The sequence below is a fragment of the Ictidomys tridecemlineatus genome, unplaced genomic scaffold, assembly GCF_052094955.1.
Source record: "Ictidomys tridecemlineatus isolate mIctTri1 unplaced genomic scaffold, mIctTri1.hap1 Scaffold_58, whole genome shotgun sequence".
Classification (NCBI taxonomy): Eukaryota; Metazoa; Chordata; class Mammalia; order Rodentia; family Sciuridae; genus Ictidomys; species Ictidomys tridecemlineatus.
Window position 1 is genome coordinate 10,904 of NW_027523917.1, and position 18,985 is coordinate 29,888.

An 18,985-nucleotide genomic window follows, 5' to 3' on the forward strand; every position below is an offset into this window, starting at 1 on the left:
CTCCAGTTACAACATTGCTAGGAACTGCTCCACCCAACTTTTAATTTCTACTCTGGATCAGTGCCTGGCCTAGGACTAGTCATTTTGTTGACTTACTCAAAAACTAATAGAATTAAAAAAAAAAAACTTTGAAGGAACTCTTTTAAAAACATCCTTTGGGAAGGCAGCATACTGTGATGGAAAAGTGAGTGATCTGGAAGTTGTGACTTCAAGTTTCATCTCTACCACTCACTAGTTCTGTGACATGCACAAAGCACTTGGCCATATCTAGGCCTCCCCTTTCTCATGCATAAATTGGAGAATTTTGTGATTTAATATATCTCATTCATGTGCTTGCAGGAGAATAAAATGAGATGATGTATAGACAAATTCATTGATATCATTCACAAAGCACATTTTGTTATTACACTGTAACTCTCCACTGGTATTTAATCATGACCATCGTTTTATAGCACTATCTCCATCATGTCAGTACTCAGTTGACATTTATAAAATTCAATGTGCATCCTGTTCCCAGGCCTTAGTTTTTAGCACCATTTTCCAATAAAAGGGGCTGCTTAGAGAAATAGGTGATTCTGAAGATGGAGTAGGGAAAGTTCCTGATGAGCCCACAGTCTCTTGTCATGAAGGCCAGTTAAAAGAGTTCCAAGTGGCCAGAGCTGAAACGACTAGAGAAACACAATAAATAATTTAATATTGATTATACAAAATGTACAAAAATATGTACAATTCCATACTAATACAAATAAATTATTGCAATAAATAAACTAGGAAGAGGGGTAATTTAATGAAGAAGTCCAGATAGTATATTTAGATCTCTTCCTTACAGGAGATGGAATCTGTTTTGGTTTAGATATAAAAGTGTCCCCCAGAGAACTCATATGTTAGGCAATGTAGCAATGCTCAGAGGTGGAAAATTTGGATTGTGAGGTCTGTAACCTCATCAGTGTGAAGTCAATTTGATAGATTAATAATTCAAATGGACCCATTAAAGTAGTAACTATAGGCAGCTGGCATGTGACTGGTGGAAATGGGTCACTGAGGGATGGACAATATCTGTCCTTGGCCTCTGAGCAGCTTTGTTCACCACTCCCTTTTTCCATGATGTGCTGCCTCACCACAAGCTCAGGGCAAGGGATAAAGCAGACCAGAGACTGAACCTCTGAAATTGTGAGCCTTTTCCTCCTCTAAGTTGTTCTTGTCAGGCATTTCAATCACATAGGTGAAAAGCTAACACAGAGCCTAATCCCCTTCCCTGCCACACCCACTGAGTAAGGGCTAAACTCAGTGACCCACTTCCAAATTAGAGTCTATGGGGGGAGGAAAACGTAACTTCAGAAACCCCAAAACAACTTCACATGTACTATCTCTTGTGATGGGGAAGGGAATGCTTTGTACTTCTGTGATGATATACCCCAAAATGCTGATCATGAGAAATTTGAGAAAAATCTAAATTGAGAGCTAGTCCACAAAACAACTTCCCAGGAATCCTCAGAATTGTCAAGGTCTTCAGAAATAGAACATTCTAGAAAGGCATTACAGACCTGAGAGAGAAGGTGATGTGGTAGCTAAACACAGGAGGACCCTGAATTGGAAAAAAGGCATCAGTGGAGAAGCTGGTGACTTCCAAAGGAAGTCTGGAGCTGAGTTCGTGGAGACGCACCAACATAGTTCCCGATCTCACAAGAAGATCACTTTTGGAAGAACTGGAAGAGTGAGGACTCTCAGGCACTTTCTACTCTTCACCCATTTTTCTACAAAATCTATAATTCTCCTAGATTATTATTATTTGAAGTAGCTAAATGTGCATATTTTTTAATTAATAGAATTTCTAGAAAAAAAGCCAGTAACTGGACTAGGTATTTGAGATCCAAGGAAAAATCTTTCTCCTCTTTGAATTCCTACCCACTACATCAGCAGGAAACCTGCATTTCCCACTCCCTTGAGGCTCCCAGCCCTCTTTAACTCAAGGTGCTGCCATGAGGCATAGAAAAGATTATTTGTAGTACCTTTTAGGAAGTTTTTAAATGAAGGACAGATAGCTGAGGAATGTCATGTGTTAGACTTTTCTCCTTTCTCATTCCAGCTGTCTGGAATGTGGACAAAAAGGATAAAAAAGGTCTCAGAGCCATCATAAATCGTGCAAAGACCCTAAGTCAGAAGAGCAAGGCTGAGAAAAGCAGAGAAAGATGGAGGATGGTTGCACCCCTCCCCCTCACTGCCTCCACACCAGCTGGGCTGGCAACCCCAACGCTGCTGTGACGTAGGTGCCAGGACCCCTCTGACTCCATTTTTTTTGATGTCTGGCTTCTGGCAGCTTTTGTGTCTCACCCTTCTGCTTACCTGTGCCCACATCTGTACATGCTGATGGGAAAGCCAGCCTCATCAGCATGTACAGATGTGGACTCGGACTCTACCCCTAACTGTAAGGAAACCCAGGCCAGTGACCTTCACTGGCTCTCTCCAGCCATCTCCAACCAGCTTCAGAGGCTCACCCTACACTCCCAGAGATCTTTAAGTAAGTAAGCCTTTCCTTCTCCTTTTCTTATTTAGCTATATTGAGATATTCTTGACAAATTAAAACTGCATATGTTTAATATGTACACAGTAATGTTGCAATGTACGTATCCACTGCAAAATGATCACCACACTCAAGCTAACTAACATTTCTATCACCACTTAGTTACATTATTTTTTGTGCTAATAATACTTAACATAGGGATTTGAGAACACAGCTCCCTGTTAGAGCACTTGCCTAGCATTTGCAAGATCCTGGGTTTGATTTCCAATATGCAAAAATAAAAAATCAAAGTACCTTTAGATCAACTCTCTCAGCAAATTTCAAGAATAAAATATGGTATCACTAACTGCACTCACCATATTGTACCTTAGACTTCCAGAACTTTGGGAACTCTAAAACACCTTTTTATCCTTTGAACTTTCCCACCCCCATCCCCACAGCCCTTGGCAATCCCCAGTCTACTCTCTGCTCCAATATTTTCAGATTCCACATGTAAGCAACTTCAGGTGGCATTTGTCTTTCTGGGTCTGGCTTATTTCACTTAATATATAGGATACTGTCTTGATGCATGTGGCATCATCAGGCTGAAAGTTCTAAGCAGACTTTGGTAAGGGGCCTCAGCATGTGACCACAATGGTGTGCTATTAAGTCACAGATGCCTACGTTTTGGAGCTACACAGCCCATCCAAACCCTTTGTAAAGAATTCTAAGATGTACTCATTGATTCCCTGGCCCATGAGAATCTGGTCTCTCTGAATGTGAGCCAGACTTGGAACTTATTTCTAAACAGCAGAGTATGACACAGATGAAGGGATTTTGCAAAAATAATTAAAATCTTTAATCACTTGACTTTATATAATGAAAAGGGAGAATGTCTGGTGATTCCTTTAAAAAAGGGTCTGCTGTTCAGGAGCATGGCTGCTGGCTTTGAAGATGTGAACTGCTATGTCGAGAGAAGGACCATGAGAACACACTGGGCCAGGAACACAGGCCCTGGCTGTCAGCCACTCTGAGATTGGAGACCTTAGTCATATAACCCCAAAGGCCAAATTTCACCAACAACAATACAACTTTAAAAGAGGATTCCCAAGTTCCAGAAAGGACCTGGCTAGACTGGCCTCTTGGTTTCAGACTTGCCTCTTTGGAGCCTGAGCAGTAGACCAGGGTAAGCTGGCTCCTAGTTTTCTGTTCCCTTGACACTGCAAGATGATAAATGTACATTATTTTTAATCCACTGTTTGTGGTTTTGGTTTTTCAGCTTAGAAAATTCATACCATACTAATATTTTTATTGGAGGAATGGCAAAATTTGGAATTAAGGGAGAGACCTGTAATGTGCTTACAGGCACTGATGTTAAATAAAAGGACTGGAGTTTGAAACAAAAGATATCTTCAAAGTCCACACTCTATCACTGCGCTAGGCCATCTTTGTGATTTGCATATTAGTAGATACCAAGAATTTCTAGAAGGCAAAATTAAGTCTTTTTTCAACCTCACATTATTGAAGGCACCTACCCTGCTAGAATCTCAGTAAATGTTTGCTAAATTCAATGCATAGCTTTATAAATATTGAGCATCATAGACAAACAGGCTAATTTCCAATGGTCCAATAACTGAATCTCATTCATCTTATCAGAACCCCACAGAAAAGTTTTCAGATACAGATTTGTTAAGGTTAAGCACTTTTTAATTTGTTCTTGGAGTGGGTGGATGTTTTGTGTTCAAAATTAGACTATGACATGAGATTTTTACAAAGCCTTTCATTTCTGCTTAGCTCTGTTGCCTGATTGCACAATCTGAAATTAGAATTGGTTCCCTTTGTCTGCATCCAAGACTGTCATTTTCATGACAATTATTCACTGTTTCATTTTTTAAGATCTATCCACTCTATGTTATTGGGAGTTGGTTCTATTTCCATTTCTATCCTTCTGAGTAACATCATTTGGAAATAACCACAAATTTGAATACTCAAGGCAGACAAGGAAACACCATTCTGTGTTATATCTTTTCTCATTAAATGAATACTATGTCTGCAGCATATAGATTAACAGAAAAATATGAGTCCATAATCTGATGCATTTCTGTGGATAATTCAGACAAATGTATTTCCCTGTCTTATCTTAAGTCCTCATAAAATAGCACCTGGGCTATTGCAATTATCTCTTCCTTCCTGTATTCCATTGTAATTCTACTCCGTTATGTTATTTACATTGTTAATCTAACATCATCAAAACTGCAGACTGGGTGTCTTCTTCCCCAGTCAGTGAGGATTTCCATGAAAAAAAAATACCCAGCACCAGATTTACTCACTATCCTACCTTGAGCACCTAGCACCATGCCTGGTACAAAATAGCTAAATAATACATACTACATAAATAAATGAGTGCATAAATGAATGTTACTCTCTCCCAGTTAAAACCCTTAGTAATTTCTAATTTTGTTTAAATCAGATATCATCTTCACTTTGGAGACTTCTGGAACACCAAATGCTTTCTTTACCATGTGTATTTCATTTCATGTTATTTGTTAGTTTATTGATGGGTAGATTGACAGGTAGATGGATGGATAGATGGATGGATGTGTTGGTGTGGCTGCTTTTGCTCCTTTAGTATAAATTCATTGAGAAGATATCTGTGCCTCGTAAACAGTTGGCACAGTGCCTAGCTCACGGTAGATGCTTAATGAATATTTATCGAACAGAACTGAAGAGACAGTCCAGGGGAAAACTGTGAAAATTTGACAGAGAAAATACAGGAATGAGGCCCAGGAAACCACAGGGAATGCCAATGAAGGAGTCCCCTATGAATGCATGTCTAATCCAGATAGAATCCTTGTGGACACAGGGAAAAGAGCACCCATCAAGTGATATTTTCTTGTTCTTTTAATCTAGGGTAGATATTGGACTTGAAGTGGTCAGAAGACAAGATCACTAGGCCTGTCTGCTGGAAGAGGTAGATGTACCAAATGTAAAGGGAGAAGTATATTTGGTACTTGCTGGATAGACTCTGCAGAATTCTGGCAAGACTGGCTGTTTCTGAGACAGAAACTTCATGTTTCAATGCAGTGTCCTGTTTTGACTATAAGCCTTGGACTGGCAGTATAATTACTGCAACCAGATCTTATTCCATCCCTGTAGAGAATCAGTGGATATTTCCTTATCTGAACATAAGCAGGTAACCATGGGGCCACTAGATTTCACCCAAGGACTGGAGGAGGTGTGCCTATGCAGTGTGTAGAGAACAAAGTCAGTTTTGAAGACCTCCATGAATGCAGCTTGTTCACAGTCAAAGCTGCAGTAACTGGATTACAGAAATCAGTCCTTTAACATCAAAGTAGATTAATAGAAACACAGTAAGTATCATGTTCAAAAAACAATTTGAAAAATTACTTTAAAAATATTCCTTTATTCTCAGAACTGTAAATCTCTAGTATGGATTAAACATTAGCTTTTGTACTAGAAAATTAATTGCTTAATTCTGGAAACAATATATCACAGTTGTGGGTATTTATTTACAAGTAAAAGTTATGCAGTAAAAATAAAAACAATTGTAATATAAAAGCCCAGTTAAATTGGTAATAATAATGAAATAAAATAAAAACAAAGATAATATCAAAATCATCCAATAGGAATTATGTATTTTAATATTTTAACTCATTTTTCCTTCATTACAATATCATTAACATTCATTCTCATTTCAGGAAGTGATTTTTGGAGACATTGAGTGACTTACCTAAGTCATAGACCTAGAATGTGGAAAGTTTCACTCCAGGGACCACAGCGTACAAAAAGAAATTCATGCACCTTATGAAGTTTTTCTTAATGTTGGAATTAGGTAAGTAAAGAGTTACTAGCAATTGATTATGACAGGAATATAAGAGGGTGGCGGGATGGTCTTGCTTGCAAATTTTCAGTGGATGTCTGTGTGGTTGAGTGGTTGTTGGCATAAAATGATAGAGATTATGACAACCTGAGGGAGCAGGTGGCAGCATTTTCCGGTACTGGACAAAGTTGGGGAAGAAGAGCTATAGACATAATGAAAGTGAATAAGGGTGAGAAAAGCTGACACACAAAAATGGTCAAGACTGCAGGGGTGTGCCAGTCCTAGAGAGCTTAGCATTTTCTAATCCCCATTCACTGTGGCTGGCACAGCATTACTTTATAGCTTTCTGGATATTAGATTCACAAGTGTAATTTGTATAACTGTAGTTCTCATTAGCATGGGCCACATGTTTATGGGAAGATGGGTGGTATGATCAGGATAACTCAGTTCAGGGAGGGGAACCTCCCTGATTAACCTCTGAGTAATCACAGAGACCTGCACTTGTTTGGAAAGTGCAACACTCTATATTAGCCCTGGAAATAATTACAATTGATTGTGTTAAAAGAATGGTTATGAATGTGACTGACTATTTAGAGAACACAGGGGGAAGCCATTGCGACTGTCTGGATCTGGACGTCTCATACTGTTAAGGTGGTGAGAAGAACAGAATGCACAGCTATGTCTGGGAAAGCTGGAGGAATTTCTTCCTGTGGGAGTTCTTTAGAAGTCAGAGTGCTTGACATTGTCAACAACATTTTAGTCTATGATTCCTATTTAATTTGATGGCCATGTAGAGTTAGTGACCACCGTACTGGACAGCTTGGATATGGATGCAGGCCAGTGAAGGCAGGATCTTTGCCCCTAACTGTTCCTTGTATCTCCAGCACACAATAGGTCTTGGTCCACTGTGTACACTATAGAGGATTCACCTGAACATGACCCACATCTGGAAGCAGAGCTTTGGACTTCTCTGCCCTGCCCCAGAGACCTAGACTGCTTATCCAGTAGGTGTGGGTCTCAGTCTTGGCCTACCTGTGCAGGTGTACCAAGTCTGAATGAGTCTCCAGATGATGGTGTTGCACTTGTCGCAGGTTTGCTTGACACTCTTGCTCTTCTCCTTGTAGAAGCGGTGCTCAAGAAGGACCCTAATGTTGGGCTCATCCTCATTGGGGTCCTACAGACAGAGAGCCAGGAAAGGGCCACCAGTGAGCTGGTTTCAACTCCTTTCCTTTATTCTAGCCCCTCTACTTATTTCCTCCAGGCACTGCTTATAGGAGTCTGAGTTCCCATTAGCCATAGAAAGACTGTCAGTCAGGGGCAGATCACAGACCACCCACTCCATTTCCTGGCAGCCCTGTCAGCCACTTGCCATCTGGGTCTGCCCTGTGAGCAGGAATGATCTACTGTCCCTTTGCTGGCTGGGTGCAGACCAAAGCGACGTGGTGTGGAGCCCTTTGGGACTCTCCCAGGGAATGGCAGAGCCATGAAAAAGGATGACTCGGGTCTTCAACACCATTACCTGTCACACAGGCCCTGGACCACCTGGGGGGTTTTCATGAGGAAAACCACACACCAATCTCCTTTAAATCACTGAGTTTTTGGATTGTGTGTGGCCACAGCCTTACTGATTTCCCAGGGTCTTCTGATGTGGAGTCTTTATTAGGAAATCAGTGAGGCTGTGGCCACACACACATTGTGGGTCACTGCAGGGCATACAATGACAGCCAAGCCGAGGAACACAATTGGCCTGCAGTGGACACCTAGGGATTTTGGACTCTGGGATTCATTACCTCCTTCTGTTCTCCTGTCAGGAAACTCCTTCTCATCATCTAGAGAGGAGGATGTGGCTCAAAGAGGTACTGCCCCACTCACTTACTTCAGTGGGACACCTGACCAGAGCTGGCACACTGTGGTGCTTGTTTCAGGCATGGCCATGTGGCAGAGGTCAGGAGGTCAGAGGTCAGGAGGGCCCAGGACTGACTTCTGCCCTAACCACTGACAAAGGGGAGCTTCAGACTGGGGCTGTCTCAGTGGTCGAGCACTTGCCTAACTGGCAGGAGGCCCCAGTTCCATCCCAGAACCACCAAAAAAAAAAAAAAAGAAAAGAAAAAGGAAAGGAAGCTCTCCTCTGCTGCAAAGCCCAGCTGCTGTTGCTGGGCTCGTGTCTGCATCACCTGTCTGCGGACTACTGAGGAGGGGTCAAACATGGAAAGCAGAACAAAAGAGGGCAGGATTCCTGAGGATCTGTTGGTTAACAAGAAAATACTTTCCTTCTCCTTTAAGCTACGTAAGGTCAGGTTTCTGTTCCTTGCAACCAAGAGGGGAAAAGCCTGCACTTGGGATAAGGGCCCATCCCTCACTCTGCATTTCTAGATGCCTTTATATCTCAGCCCCTCAGAGCCCAAAAAGACGCACCAGGGAGGAACTGGAGGCCACCCTGGTGCTCCTGTCCCCACTGCTACAGCCCTGGCGCTAGGCTCCCCCTGTGGCACAGCCAGCCAACACCCACCTTCAGCTCCTGGAGCTTCAGCCGCAGGTGGATGAGCCTCACCACTGCATCCTTCTGCTTCTCTGACTGCTCAGGCAGCTCCAGGATCACCTGCTTGCATTCCTCAATTGCCTGCTGTAGTTGCTGAACATCGGAGGCCAGGAACAGACCCTGCCAGGTTGGGAAGCAGTCAGATGGCCACTCCTTGGACTCTCCCTTGGAGGCCAGACTGGTCCTCATGGACAGTTAGGCACAGAGCAGACCTCAAGCCCTTCCCCCAGATGAGGACTTGTTCAAAGCTCAGGAGAATTAGCAGCACAGTCAGAATCCATCCTGCACTGCCTGTCCCCAACTGGACTAGTCTACCCACAGACTTCTGAAGACCCAGTAATTCAGGATGCTTTCCAAAATACAACTTCTAAGGGCTGGGATGGACTCTCAGTGGTACAGGGCTTGTTTGACATGCTGGAAGCTGATGTAGTCCCCAGCCCAACCCCCACTCCTCCACACACAAGCACACTAACTTCCTTTTTTTCAGAAATTTGACTAGGGTTTGTTTGTTTTGTTTTGTTTTGTTTTGTTGACTCTACTATTTCACTTACTATTTATTTGTTTGTTTGTACTGTAGGTTGAATCCAGGGGCACTTAACCACTGACCTACATCCCCAGTGCTGGTTTGTTGTTGGTGGTGGTGATATTTTTTTTTTTTGAGACAGGGTCCCACTAAGTTGCTGAGAAAATCGGCCTTAAACTTGCAATTCTCCTGCCTCAGCCTCCCAAGTCACTGGGATTACAAGTACGCACCACTGTGGCTGACTGTTACACTGACTTCAAAAGAACTTCCCCTTAGAGGCAAGCTGGGGGAATGATACTTGCTGTCATAAAGGATAGGAAATGGTCACTTGGCTCAATTGCCAAGCCCAGACAAAGGCCAATAAAGGAGCCTGGAGGTGTCCACCACCACCAGACTAGCAGGGATTTGCTAAGCCCCAGACCCAGAACAGACCACAGGGAGGCAGCTCCTGGAGCTGAGCAGGTTGGGCTGACACTCAGGAACCTTCCTCATCCACCGGTGTGCTAGGCTCTAAGAGACCCAGGCAAAGAGAAGACGCACCCTTCCCTTCTCCTTGGAAAGTCTGTGGCCAAAAGGAAGTATTCAAAATGTTACAATAAAGATAAAAACATGTATCTGCATGGGCAACGTTTTAAGGCCACATACAAAATGAAAAATGAATTAGAATCGGGTGACTTCTGGCTAAATCTTTTTAAGTTACATTCCGATTTTACTGTGTTTCTCTCAAATAAAAGTTGGAGATAGTTTGCATAAAACTAAAGGCTTTCTAACTTTTCAAATAATTCCAGGTCTTCCACATTCACTTTTCATTCAAAGTAACCCTTTTGTAGAACTTCATGTAGAACAAGCAAGAGTGGCCCTTCAGTGCTGGGCAGCTGGGGAGGCAGGGAAGGCCTCCTGCTTTCCTTATCCACCCTCACTCTACTGCAGATCTACAAGACCCTTGAAGACCCCAAAGGGAACCAATCCTCACACTGGCTCCCCAAGAATGTGGAGCAGGAGCCTAGAGGAGGGCAGAAGCCCCAGGTCCTCAAGCTCCAAACCCAGGCTTTCTCCATCTGCTCTCAAACAGGCTCAGATTCGAGCTCCAGGGGACTTGGCTGAGGAGGGGACTATCAACACCTGAAAATGGTGGTTCCCTGGGGAGGGAAGACTGCACACGTCAAACCTCATGGTCCAGCCCCTCTCCCCTCCCAGACCCAAACCTCACCACAGGGCGGGAGAAGTGGTCCTCAGACAGGCCAAGATCCATCACGCACTCAGAGCAGTGGAACCCAGGCTCCACAGGGGGCAGCTCAGGCAGAGTCTCTGGAGGAAGAGAGGAGGGGCATGGAGGATGGTAGGAAAGAAAACTCAGCCTGCTCTCTCTCGTGCTCCTCATCCCCCAGGAAGGAAGCTGGGGCCACTGGAGCTGGGAAGTGGGACCCAGGTAGACACAAGAAGGAGGCCCTGGGGAGCTGGGCCTGCTCAGCTCTGCACGTCCATTTGGTTTAATTCAAAAAGATGAGGTGGAGGGGCTGGGATTGTGGCTCAGTGGTAGTGCGCTCGTATAGAATGTGCAAGGGCCTGGGTTCAATCCTCAGCACCACATAAATGTGAAATCAAGATATTATGTCCACCTAAAACCGAAAAATAAATATTAAAAAAAATGATGAGGTGGAATGGTATTCAATGGTGCTAAAAGAGGCCCACAAGATAGCTTTATAGAAACATCTCAGTTTCTACAGCAGATACCTCATGTATAACTACATGGACTCTGCACTGATTCTACACAACCAAAAAAGCAACTGAATTTCTAAAAAAAAGGAAGTGTGTTGTGTGGTGTAGCCACTGAACAGTTATAACATAAAATCCATACTCTGATGAGTACTGCAGGCCACATCTGCAGTTCCTGGATTCATACCCTCCTGACCCCTAGGTGAGCAGGGGCCTCTGCACAGGATGCTTCACCTGCTAACTTCCCCCACCAGTCTTGGCTCTGAGTTTGTTTCACAAGTGTCCTCTGAGCGTGGACTATGTGCCAGGCCCTGGGATTCAGCAGTGGCACACCAGACACAAATCCCTGCCCTCAAAATCTCCTGCTGGCAAGAAGGCAGAAGCAATCCACAGAGCAGGTAGAAAGTGACTGTGCCCTTGGGAACCAACTCTGGGAGAAAGCCAGCATGCTGGAGAGGGCAGTGGGAGGAAAGGTAGTGGGCTGGGAGAAGAGTCAGGGGGCCCACAGAGTCCCCTAGCACCTACCTTCAGAAGAAATGTCCAGGGCCTCCTCACTAGGTCCCTGCTCATGCTGCCTTGGCCCCAGCTCCTTGTTGAAGGGGTTGAGGTGGGCCTGCCGGAACCAGTCCAGCTTCTCATCATATTCCATAGCATTCCACCTGGCAGGGCAAGATGAGGACCCAGGTTCCAGCCTCACCATGGAGCATTCCCATTCCTGAAAACCCCTACCTCTTTCAGGAAGCATCCCCACACTACAGCCTCCATCCTCAGACTCTCCCTCTACCACCTGAAGACCCCCTCCAGGCCCCTTGGCAGGCTCCCCTGGGGAAGTCCACAGTGACCGGCCCTTCTGATGTCCGTCATGTATATGACTTATCCAAGGGTGCCCAGCCAGATGCTCTGGAACCCAAGGTCTTCCCTCCCAGCTCAGGGTTTTTTTTACCCCAGACACTATTGGGCTCCAGCGCTAGAGTCCCCCATACATCTAAACTGGCCTCACTCGGCCAAGTCCTGCCATGCCCTTGCTGTTGGCCAACTTCCCTGAGACACGTCTCCTACAACTGGGATCCTCCATCCCAACCTAAGGTGCTCCTTTCCCACCACAACTCCTGGAACTGCAGCCAGTGCGGGGCCCACCCTGCTTTTCTGTCTGCTGTGTGACTGGCAGGGTCCACCTTCCCCCTGCTCCAGGAATGCCTCCAGGTTCTAGACTCTGCTGGCACCTCTCAGGACTGGGTTCCAGTCCTGCTGAGAGCCACATGACCCGGGACATTCTCACAGCTCTGTGCCTTCTCCTCCAACGTAACAAGAAGGAAGCGCCTAGTCAAGGATCAGTAACTATTCTTTCCCGTCACAGGACTCAACAAACTAAGGACACACAGGGCTAAGGACTCAAGGCAGGAAGAAAGGGCTTTGTCTGGGCAGGAACACAGGCAGCCAAATATGGCTCTCACTTAATTAGCTGGGTCACACTCCTCAACCTCTCTGGCCCTGTTCCCTCCACGGCCTCCCTCTACCTCCATTCCATCATCCACAAGTCAGCCACTTTCCAGGTGAAATTGGTTCACAGAAGTTGAGCACAAAATAAGCTCTTGGTAAGATTTACTCTGATAGGCAGGGTACAGTGGCACACACAGCTTAGAAGGCTGAGACAAGAGGATCACAAGTTCAAGGCCAGCCTCAGCTACTTAGCAAGGCCTTAAGCAATTTAGAGAGATCCTGTCTCAAAATAGAAAACAAAAAGGGCTGGGGATGTGGCTCAGTGGTAAAGCAACCCTGGTTTAAATCCATTGTATAAAGAAAGAAAAAAAAAAACAAAAACAGAAAAGATTTACTATCATATGAAGTCAAAAGATAATTTTTCAAAGCTGTGCAGTAAGTCCAGGAGTCCTGGTTATGCTTCTTCCATACCTGTTATGCAAGACAATCCTGTGACTCATCCTCTGCTCCCTCACCCAAAAGAAATGGAAGAGAACTGAGTCCAGAGGGAAAGGCCCTGCCCTGGGTCCCAGTGTCACCTCACTGGCAACTAAATAGCCCCACCCCAGCCCCATGCTGTCCTTACACTGGAGTCAGGAGCTCCACACCACCTGTGGATCCTGTCCTGCTTGTTATGCCTCTGACATGGAGCATGGGTTGTGCCGCCAGAGTTCTAGTCTGGCAAGAGCCAGCACCTGTTGACAGGCAATTCCTGGGTCAAAACCAGAAGGTACACAAGAGGATGAAGGTGCTGTGGCTCAAGCATGGCCTCTCACTATCAGCTGATGACTATGGGTGGCTCACACTGGGCACCAGAGTCAGAGGCAGCCATCTGATACCCACCTCCCAAGTGCCCAGAGAATAGCAGGAGAGATTATGCACTCCCAATATTCACTGATGCCTTCATCTTGAGTAGGGAGTCCTTGTTTTTTGGCTTGTCACATGATTTCCCAGTCTCTCCTGCAGCTAGATATGGTAATTTGACTATGTTCTGACCAATAGGAAATGAACAAAAAGATCACACAAGACTTCTGGGAATTGTTCTTAAAGGGAGGGCTGCCCCTCTGCAGTCCTTCCTTCCTCCCTTTTGCTGTCTGGGGTGAAGATGTACTGAGTAGAGCTGGAGCAACTACCTTGGGCAGGGATATAGAAGTCATAATGCAGATGGCCAAATGACAAGATTGCAGGAGACGCCATCTGAGCCCTGGGCACTCACTGCAAAGTTTCTTTCAAGTGAGACAGAAACAAACTTCCATTCACACCACAGTTATTGGGGATAGAGTTCTGTCTTTTGCAGCCCAAACAAAACCTGATTCTTCACCCTAGTTGCCTCTTGGTGTTAAGATGAGCAAGCCCAATTTAAACCTCAGTTCCGCCAGTTCCCCACTACATGACTTGGGTAAAAGCCTACACATTTCTCTACTTCCAACTTCTCATCTCTGAGAAGATATGATAGTACCATATGGGCCTATTGTAAATATTGGTTAATACAAAGTTCTGAAAGTGCTGGCCAGCACATAGTAAGCCCATGATAAGTACCAGCTACAACTTGTTATTATCATTGTTACCATTATTGTTGAGATGACAACTCTGATTTAAAGTCTAGCTTTCCTAGTGATGAGCTACAGGACCACATTGTCTACAGTCAGGGAGAACACTGCCTCCTTAAGTGGATGAGAGGTTAAATGTTTGTATAGATATGAAAGTCAGCAGCCCAGAGTTGCTGCTGAGAAAACTATCACTGTTATCACATGATAATGAGCCCAATAGAAAGGAATTGGAGTAGAGGGCTTGGAAGCCACCCCCAGGAGCTCTCCCTGCAAACCTTAGCCTGAGACTCAATATCTTTACGCTTCCCAGCAACTGTCTTGGGGCTGCAATCTCCAGAGGAAACAGCATCTTTTATTCAACTCCTGAGTGGCATTGACACCCCCCAGGCCTGGCACCAAGGCAGTGGATGGATGAAGCAGTGGTGTCATTTGACATCTCAGTGCTAGTTTCTCTCCTGACTGGTTAGGGAATCATGTTTCCCTGTCTGCTGAGGGCAGATAGATGATGTCCCAGCACATGGCTGCAAGAGTACAGCTGCTGACTTTAGTAGAGAGCCAGCAAACCATTCCCTTCAAAGTCACCCCACAGAGCTCTGTACCCATTATTCTGGCTTGGACTTAGAAAGGAACAGGCAAGAAAGGGGAGAGAGGAAAGAACCCCACTCTCTATTCTCTGCCCTCTAGAGATCTCCCCTCTTGTAGTGGAGGTGATTGCCAACATAACAATCAAAAAACGTCAGAGTGTAGCCAGAGCAGCCCGCCCCAGGGGCAGAGGGACACTGAGCTGAAGCTGAGGATATCTTCAGGATCCATGCATCAGTCCCCCCATGTCCTGCCCACCTGGCTACCATTCCAGCCGTCATCTGGAGGTCCTGAGAGTTCACCCTGGAGGGAGACAAAGTGCGCTTCATCTGTACCTTAAACAAGGCCTGCCAGGACCCAGGTGTGCCCAGGGACAGGGTTACCATTCCTTTAAGGACGACCCACCAATGAGACTAGCTGCAGAGACAAACCTCCCCCAACCCATATCTCCACCTTCACCCACCACCCGAATGCACCCTGGGGATACTCAGGTCCTGGTGGGGATCAGTCTGCCACCACGCCCACCCATTTCATAGAGGGGAAACCCGAGGCTCAGAGCAACCCAGCATCGCTGAGGAAGGCACAGTGATGCGGGTCTTTGGGCCTCCCGGATCCCATACTGACGGTGACAGTTAACTGGGTGGAAAGGTCCCTCCATCTAGGTCCTAAACTCTGCCAGATGGAAGTGCCTGGCGCTCCCGGGAGAGGACCAGAGGGTGGGCAGCTGGGGTCGCGAGTCCGAACCCTGCCTCGGGTGCGCGGGGGCCTCCTGCCGGCTCTGCGCTCTGGCGTCCGCGTCCGCAGCCGGGCTTCAGGAGGTCCTGCCGGGCGGGCCGTGCGCGTCCCAGGCCCAACGCTCCCGCTCCCCGCCCGCTGGCCTGGCCCGCCGCCTGGAGGCCGCTCTGCGCTCACCAGAACTCAGCCGCCCCCGCCACCGCCGCTACATTGTAACCCGTCGCGCCTCGGCCGCTACATTGTGTCCGGCCCCGCTGCGCGCTGCTGCCGCCTGCGGCCCGGAGGCTCATGACACCAGGTCCCCAGGGCGCGCGCCCTGCCCGGAGCCGGGCGGCCTCCACATCCGGCCCCGGGGGACACAGCTCACCATGGTAAGTCTGGAGGCTGTAAAAGTCCTGGTTAAAACCGAGCCACATCACTTTAAAAAAGAAAAGTGGGACTGGGGATGTGGCTCAAGCGGTAACACTCCCCTGGCCTGCGCGGGGCGCTGGGTTGGATCCTCAGCACCACATAAAATAAAATAAAGATGTTGTGCCCACCGAAAACTGAAAAATAAATATTAAATAATATTCTCTCTCTCTCTCTCTCTCTCTCTCTCTCTCTCTCTCTCTCTCTCTCTCTGTCAAAAAAAAGAAGAAAAGAGAAAAAAGAAAAAGAAAAGTGTGTGTGAGGGGCATGCGTGCAGTCCCAGTCACTCCAGAGTGACTCCAGAAGATCAGGAGTTGGAGCCTGGGCAATATTGCAAGACCCGGTCTGGGGCGGAGGACCCCTCTTGGTTGAGGAAAAGCGAGAACCGCCTAACAGGCAGCAGACATTGTGCTGGACCTCGTTGGTCTTCTCTGTTGGTGAGCAGGTAGCTTCACTCATCTACCCCAGTTTCCTCTCAAGTCCATCCTCGACCCAGGGAGGCTGGGGCTGTTCAGTGCAGCAGCAGTGGGAGACAGCCTCTGCCACAGAGGCTGGAGTTACTACTGCTTTCTGGGTGGTTGTAGACAGAAGCAGGGTTGCTCCAGCTCACAGTCCTGCCCCTCAGCTCAGGGATAAGCTTTATCCCTGCAGGGAGGAACTGAGACAGAGGAGGGCAGCTGTGGGGCATGGTGCCCCTGTTTCTGGTTTCTGTGGAAAGACTCTGGAAATGGTCACTTTGCTCAAAGAGGGCACCATGATTTTAGAGCCTATAACTGGGGGCTCCCAAGTGGGAACTCCAGACCACCTCTTTTAACCCTATCCAAGCCTGGAGGTGGGTGGTCTACAGGTGGGGTGGCTCATCAACTTCACAAAGATCACATCACCAATAAGGAGTGAAGCAAAATTGCCACCCAGCTCTGGGTGACTTGGTGCCTTGTGCTCATCCTCTCCAGACCTGTTCATACTGGAGGGGAATTCACTGAGCTGGGATTCTAAGGCTGCTGGTCTGATGATTTGATTGTCCCTCCCTGGCCCCGTCCTGAAGACTCTTTTCCACCTGGCCCTTCTCCCTGCTTCTCTCCTGCCTGCCCTTATGGTCCTCTGGCAAGCCCAGGACTGGGCCACAACAAAGAAGAATGAACAGAGAGACCTTCAGGGGGCACCTTTCCCTGCTCACCCACCCTACCAGCTGCTCCTTCAGGTCTCCTGCTTCTTGACCCTGTAGTGCTCTGACTCTGCCCTGGATCCTTTTACCCCTTCTGTGCTTGCTCACTCCTTTTCTGGATGCCTTCAGCAGGTGACTCTAAGAAACAACTCTGTCAATGGCTCCCCAGTGATGCCTCACTCACTCCTCATGACTCGGAGGCTGACATCCAGTGCTCTTCTTAACATCACTGGGATGTCTGATAAGCCATTCACACTCAACATGTCCAAGTGGGCACTCAGCCTCTTCAAAGCTGTACCACCCTTAATGGCAGCTGCACCTGTCCCCAACCCCTTTCCTCCCAAGTCCATTCTCAGCTCAGCAGCCACAGCCATCCTGGGAGAAAAAAGCCTGTTCCAGACTCCACCTCAGGGCTCCCTCGCCAGTCTCTCTCCTTGATTCCCAACAGGCCACGCCGCACCCTCAGCCCTGGCTTCCAAGGCTTCTCCATGGCTTCCTCCTGCATTGGTGTCCTTCCCTCATGCTCAGCTCCAGCACTGACTAGTGCCCCCATCTTGTATGTTTTCATTTATTGTCTGTCCTCCCACTACCACCAGAAGCTAGGAGCTGCAGGCGAGCTATCTGTTGTCTTCCTTCACTGGTCCTGGGTCCTGGACTGAAGAAGGGTTGAATGCCCAGGCAAGTCCTGGGCTGAGAGGAAGACAGTGCGCTTAGCAGGCAGCCCATTCCATAACCACATATTAGTACCAACTGTTGACCTGAGCCTGTGTTTGTGCAAGTAGTGGGTCCTGGTCCAGCTCCAAGGAGAGCAAAGATGACCCCATACTTGACTCACAATTTAAGGTCCGCCTCTCTAGTATATGTCATGATCATATCTCCACTCATTCAACAATGCATTTATTGAGCACCAACTGTGTACCATGTTTTGACTGAGCACCAAAATATGGTGCTGAGAAGACAGACAAGATCCCAGAACCCAGGAGGGCAGACAGACAATAAGCAAAGAAGCAAACTAATCAGGGATGTATTGAGCACCAAGAAGGTTGAGGAGGTGGCACTTGGGATGAGGGGCAGGAAGACCAGATGCTCCAGTCAAGATCCCAAGGGTAAGCACGAGAGAAGCATCCAGAAGAGAAACTGCCAACACAGAGGCCTTGAGGAGCTGGCAGCATGGTGTGCTTGTGGAGCCAAAAGCAGCTTCTGCAGCTAGAGTTTGTGCCAAGAGAAGGCAGGAGGACAGGGCTTAAGATGGAGGGATGATGGGCCAGCTATAGACATGTTGGCTTTGACTTGTGGGATGGAAGCCTCTGAAATCTATTATCTCTTCTTTATTGAGATACAATTGGCATATAATAAACTGCACATTATAAGTATTCAATTTGATGCATTTTGACATATATGTGAACCTGAGAAATTATTATCACAATTAAGGTAGAAAACCTAATTTTTGTTGCCTTCAAATGTTCTTTGTGCCCTTTTCTGCCCCTATCTACAGACAACCACTGTTCTACTTTCTGTCACTATATTGCCTTTTCTAGAATTTCCTAGAAATGGATTCATACAGTACGTACTTATTTTTGTGTAACTTCTTTCACTCAGTAGTTACTTTGAGACTCATTCATGTTGTGCAGGGAGCAGTTGTTGACTCTTTTTATTGCTATTGATAAACATCTGGGCTGTTGCCACTGTTTGATATTACAAATAAAACTGCTAGAACATTTGTGTGCAAGTCTTTGTGTGGACATACGCCTTTATTTCTCCTAGGCAAAATACTCAGCAGCAGAATAGGTAGATCATATGGAGTGTGTTCAATTTTCTAAGAAACTTAAAAATTCTCTCATGGTGGTTATGCCATTCTTACTGGCATCTGGTCACTCTCAGTGTCTTTAACATCACTGTCGTCATTGTCTCTGCTGGAAGAGTCTGGTAAAGTGGCATGGTTGACTG

The 18,985-nt window shown here is 46.5% G+C and overlaps 1 protein-coding gene and 1 long non-coding RNA gene across 3 annotated transcripts; one reads left to right on the forward strand and one right to left on the reverse strand.

The window, feature by feature from the left end:
• Positions 1-5,895: 5,895 nt before the first annotated feature.
• LOC144374097 (differentially expressed in FDCP 8 homolog) lies at positions 5,896-15,707 on the reverse strand. 2 transcript variants are annotated; one of them, XM_078037044.1, is made up of 7 exons: positions 15,643-15,707; positions 14,989-15,033; positions 11,645-11,778; positions 10,614-10,711; positions 8,851-9,000; positions 7,374-7,515; positions 5,896-6,543 (listed from the first exon to the last, which is right to left on the reverse strand). In XM_078037044.1, the coding sequence occupies exons 2-7, from the start codon at positions 15,009-15,011 to the stop codon at positions 6,479-6,481; spliced, it is 612 nt and encodes a 203-aa protein (XP_077893170.1). In that variant the 5' UTR covers positions 15,012-15,033; positions 15,643-15,707; the 3' UTR covers positions 5,896-6,478. The 2 variants fall into 2 exon arrangements, with proteins under 2 accessions (XP_077893170.1, XP_077893169.1); XM_078037043.1 differs by lacking the exon at positions 15,643-15,707 and adding an exon at positions 15,475-15,635.
• Positions 15,708-16,108: 401 nt separating this feature from the next.
• Positions 16,109-18,756, forward strand: LOC144374104 (uncharacterized). Its single transcript, XR_013433597.1, has 2 exons — positions 16,109-16,310; positions 17,487-18,756. It is a non-coding gene; the product is annotated as an uncharacterized LOC144374104 (long non-coding RNA).
• Positions 18,757-18,985: the final 229 nt, after the last annotated feature.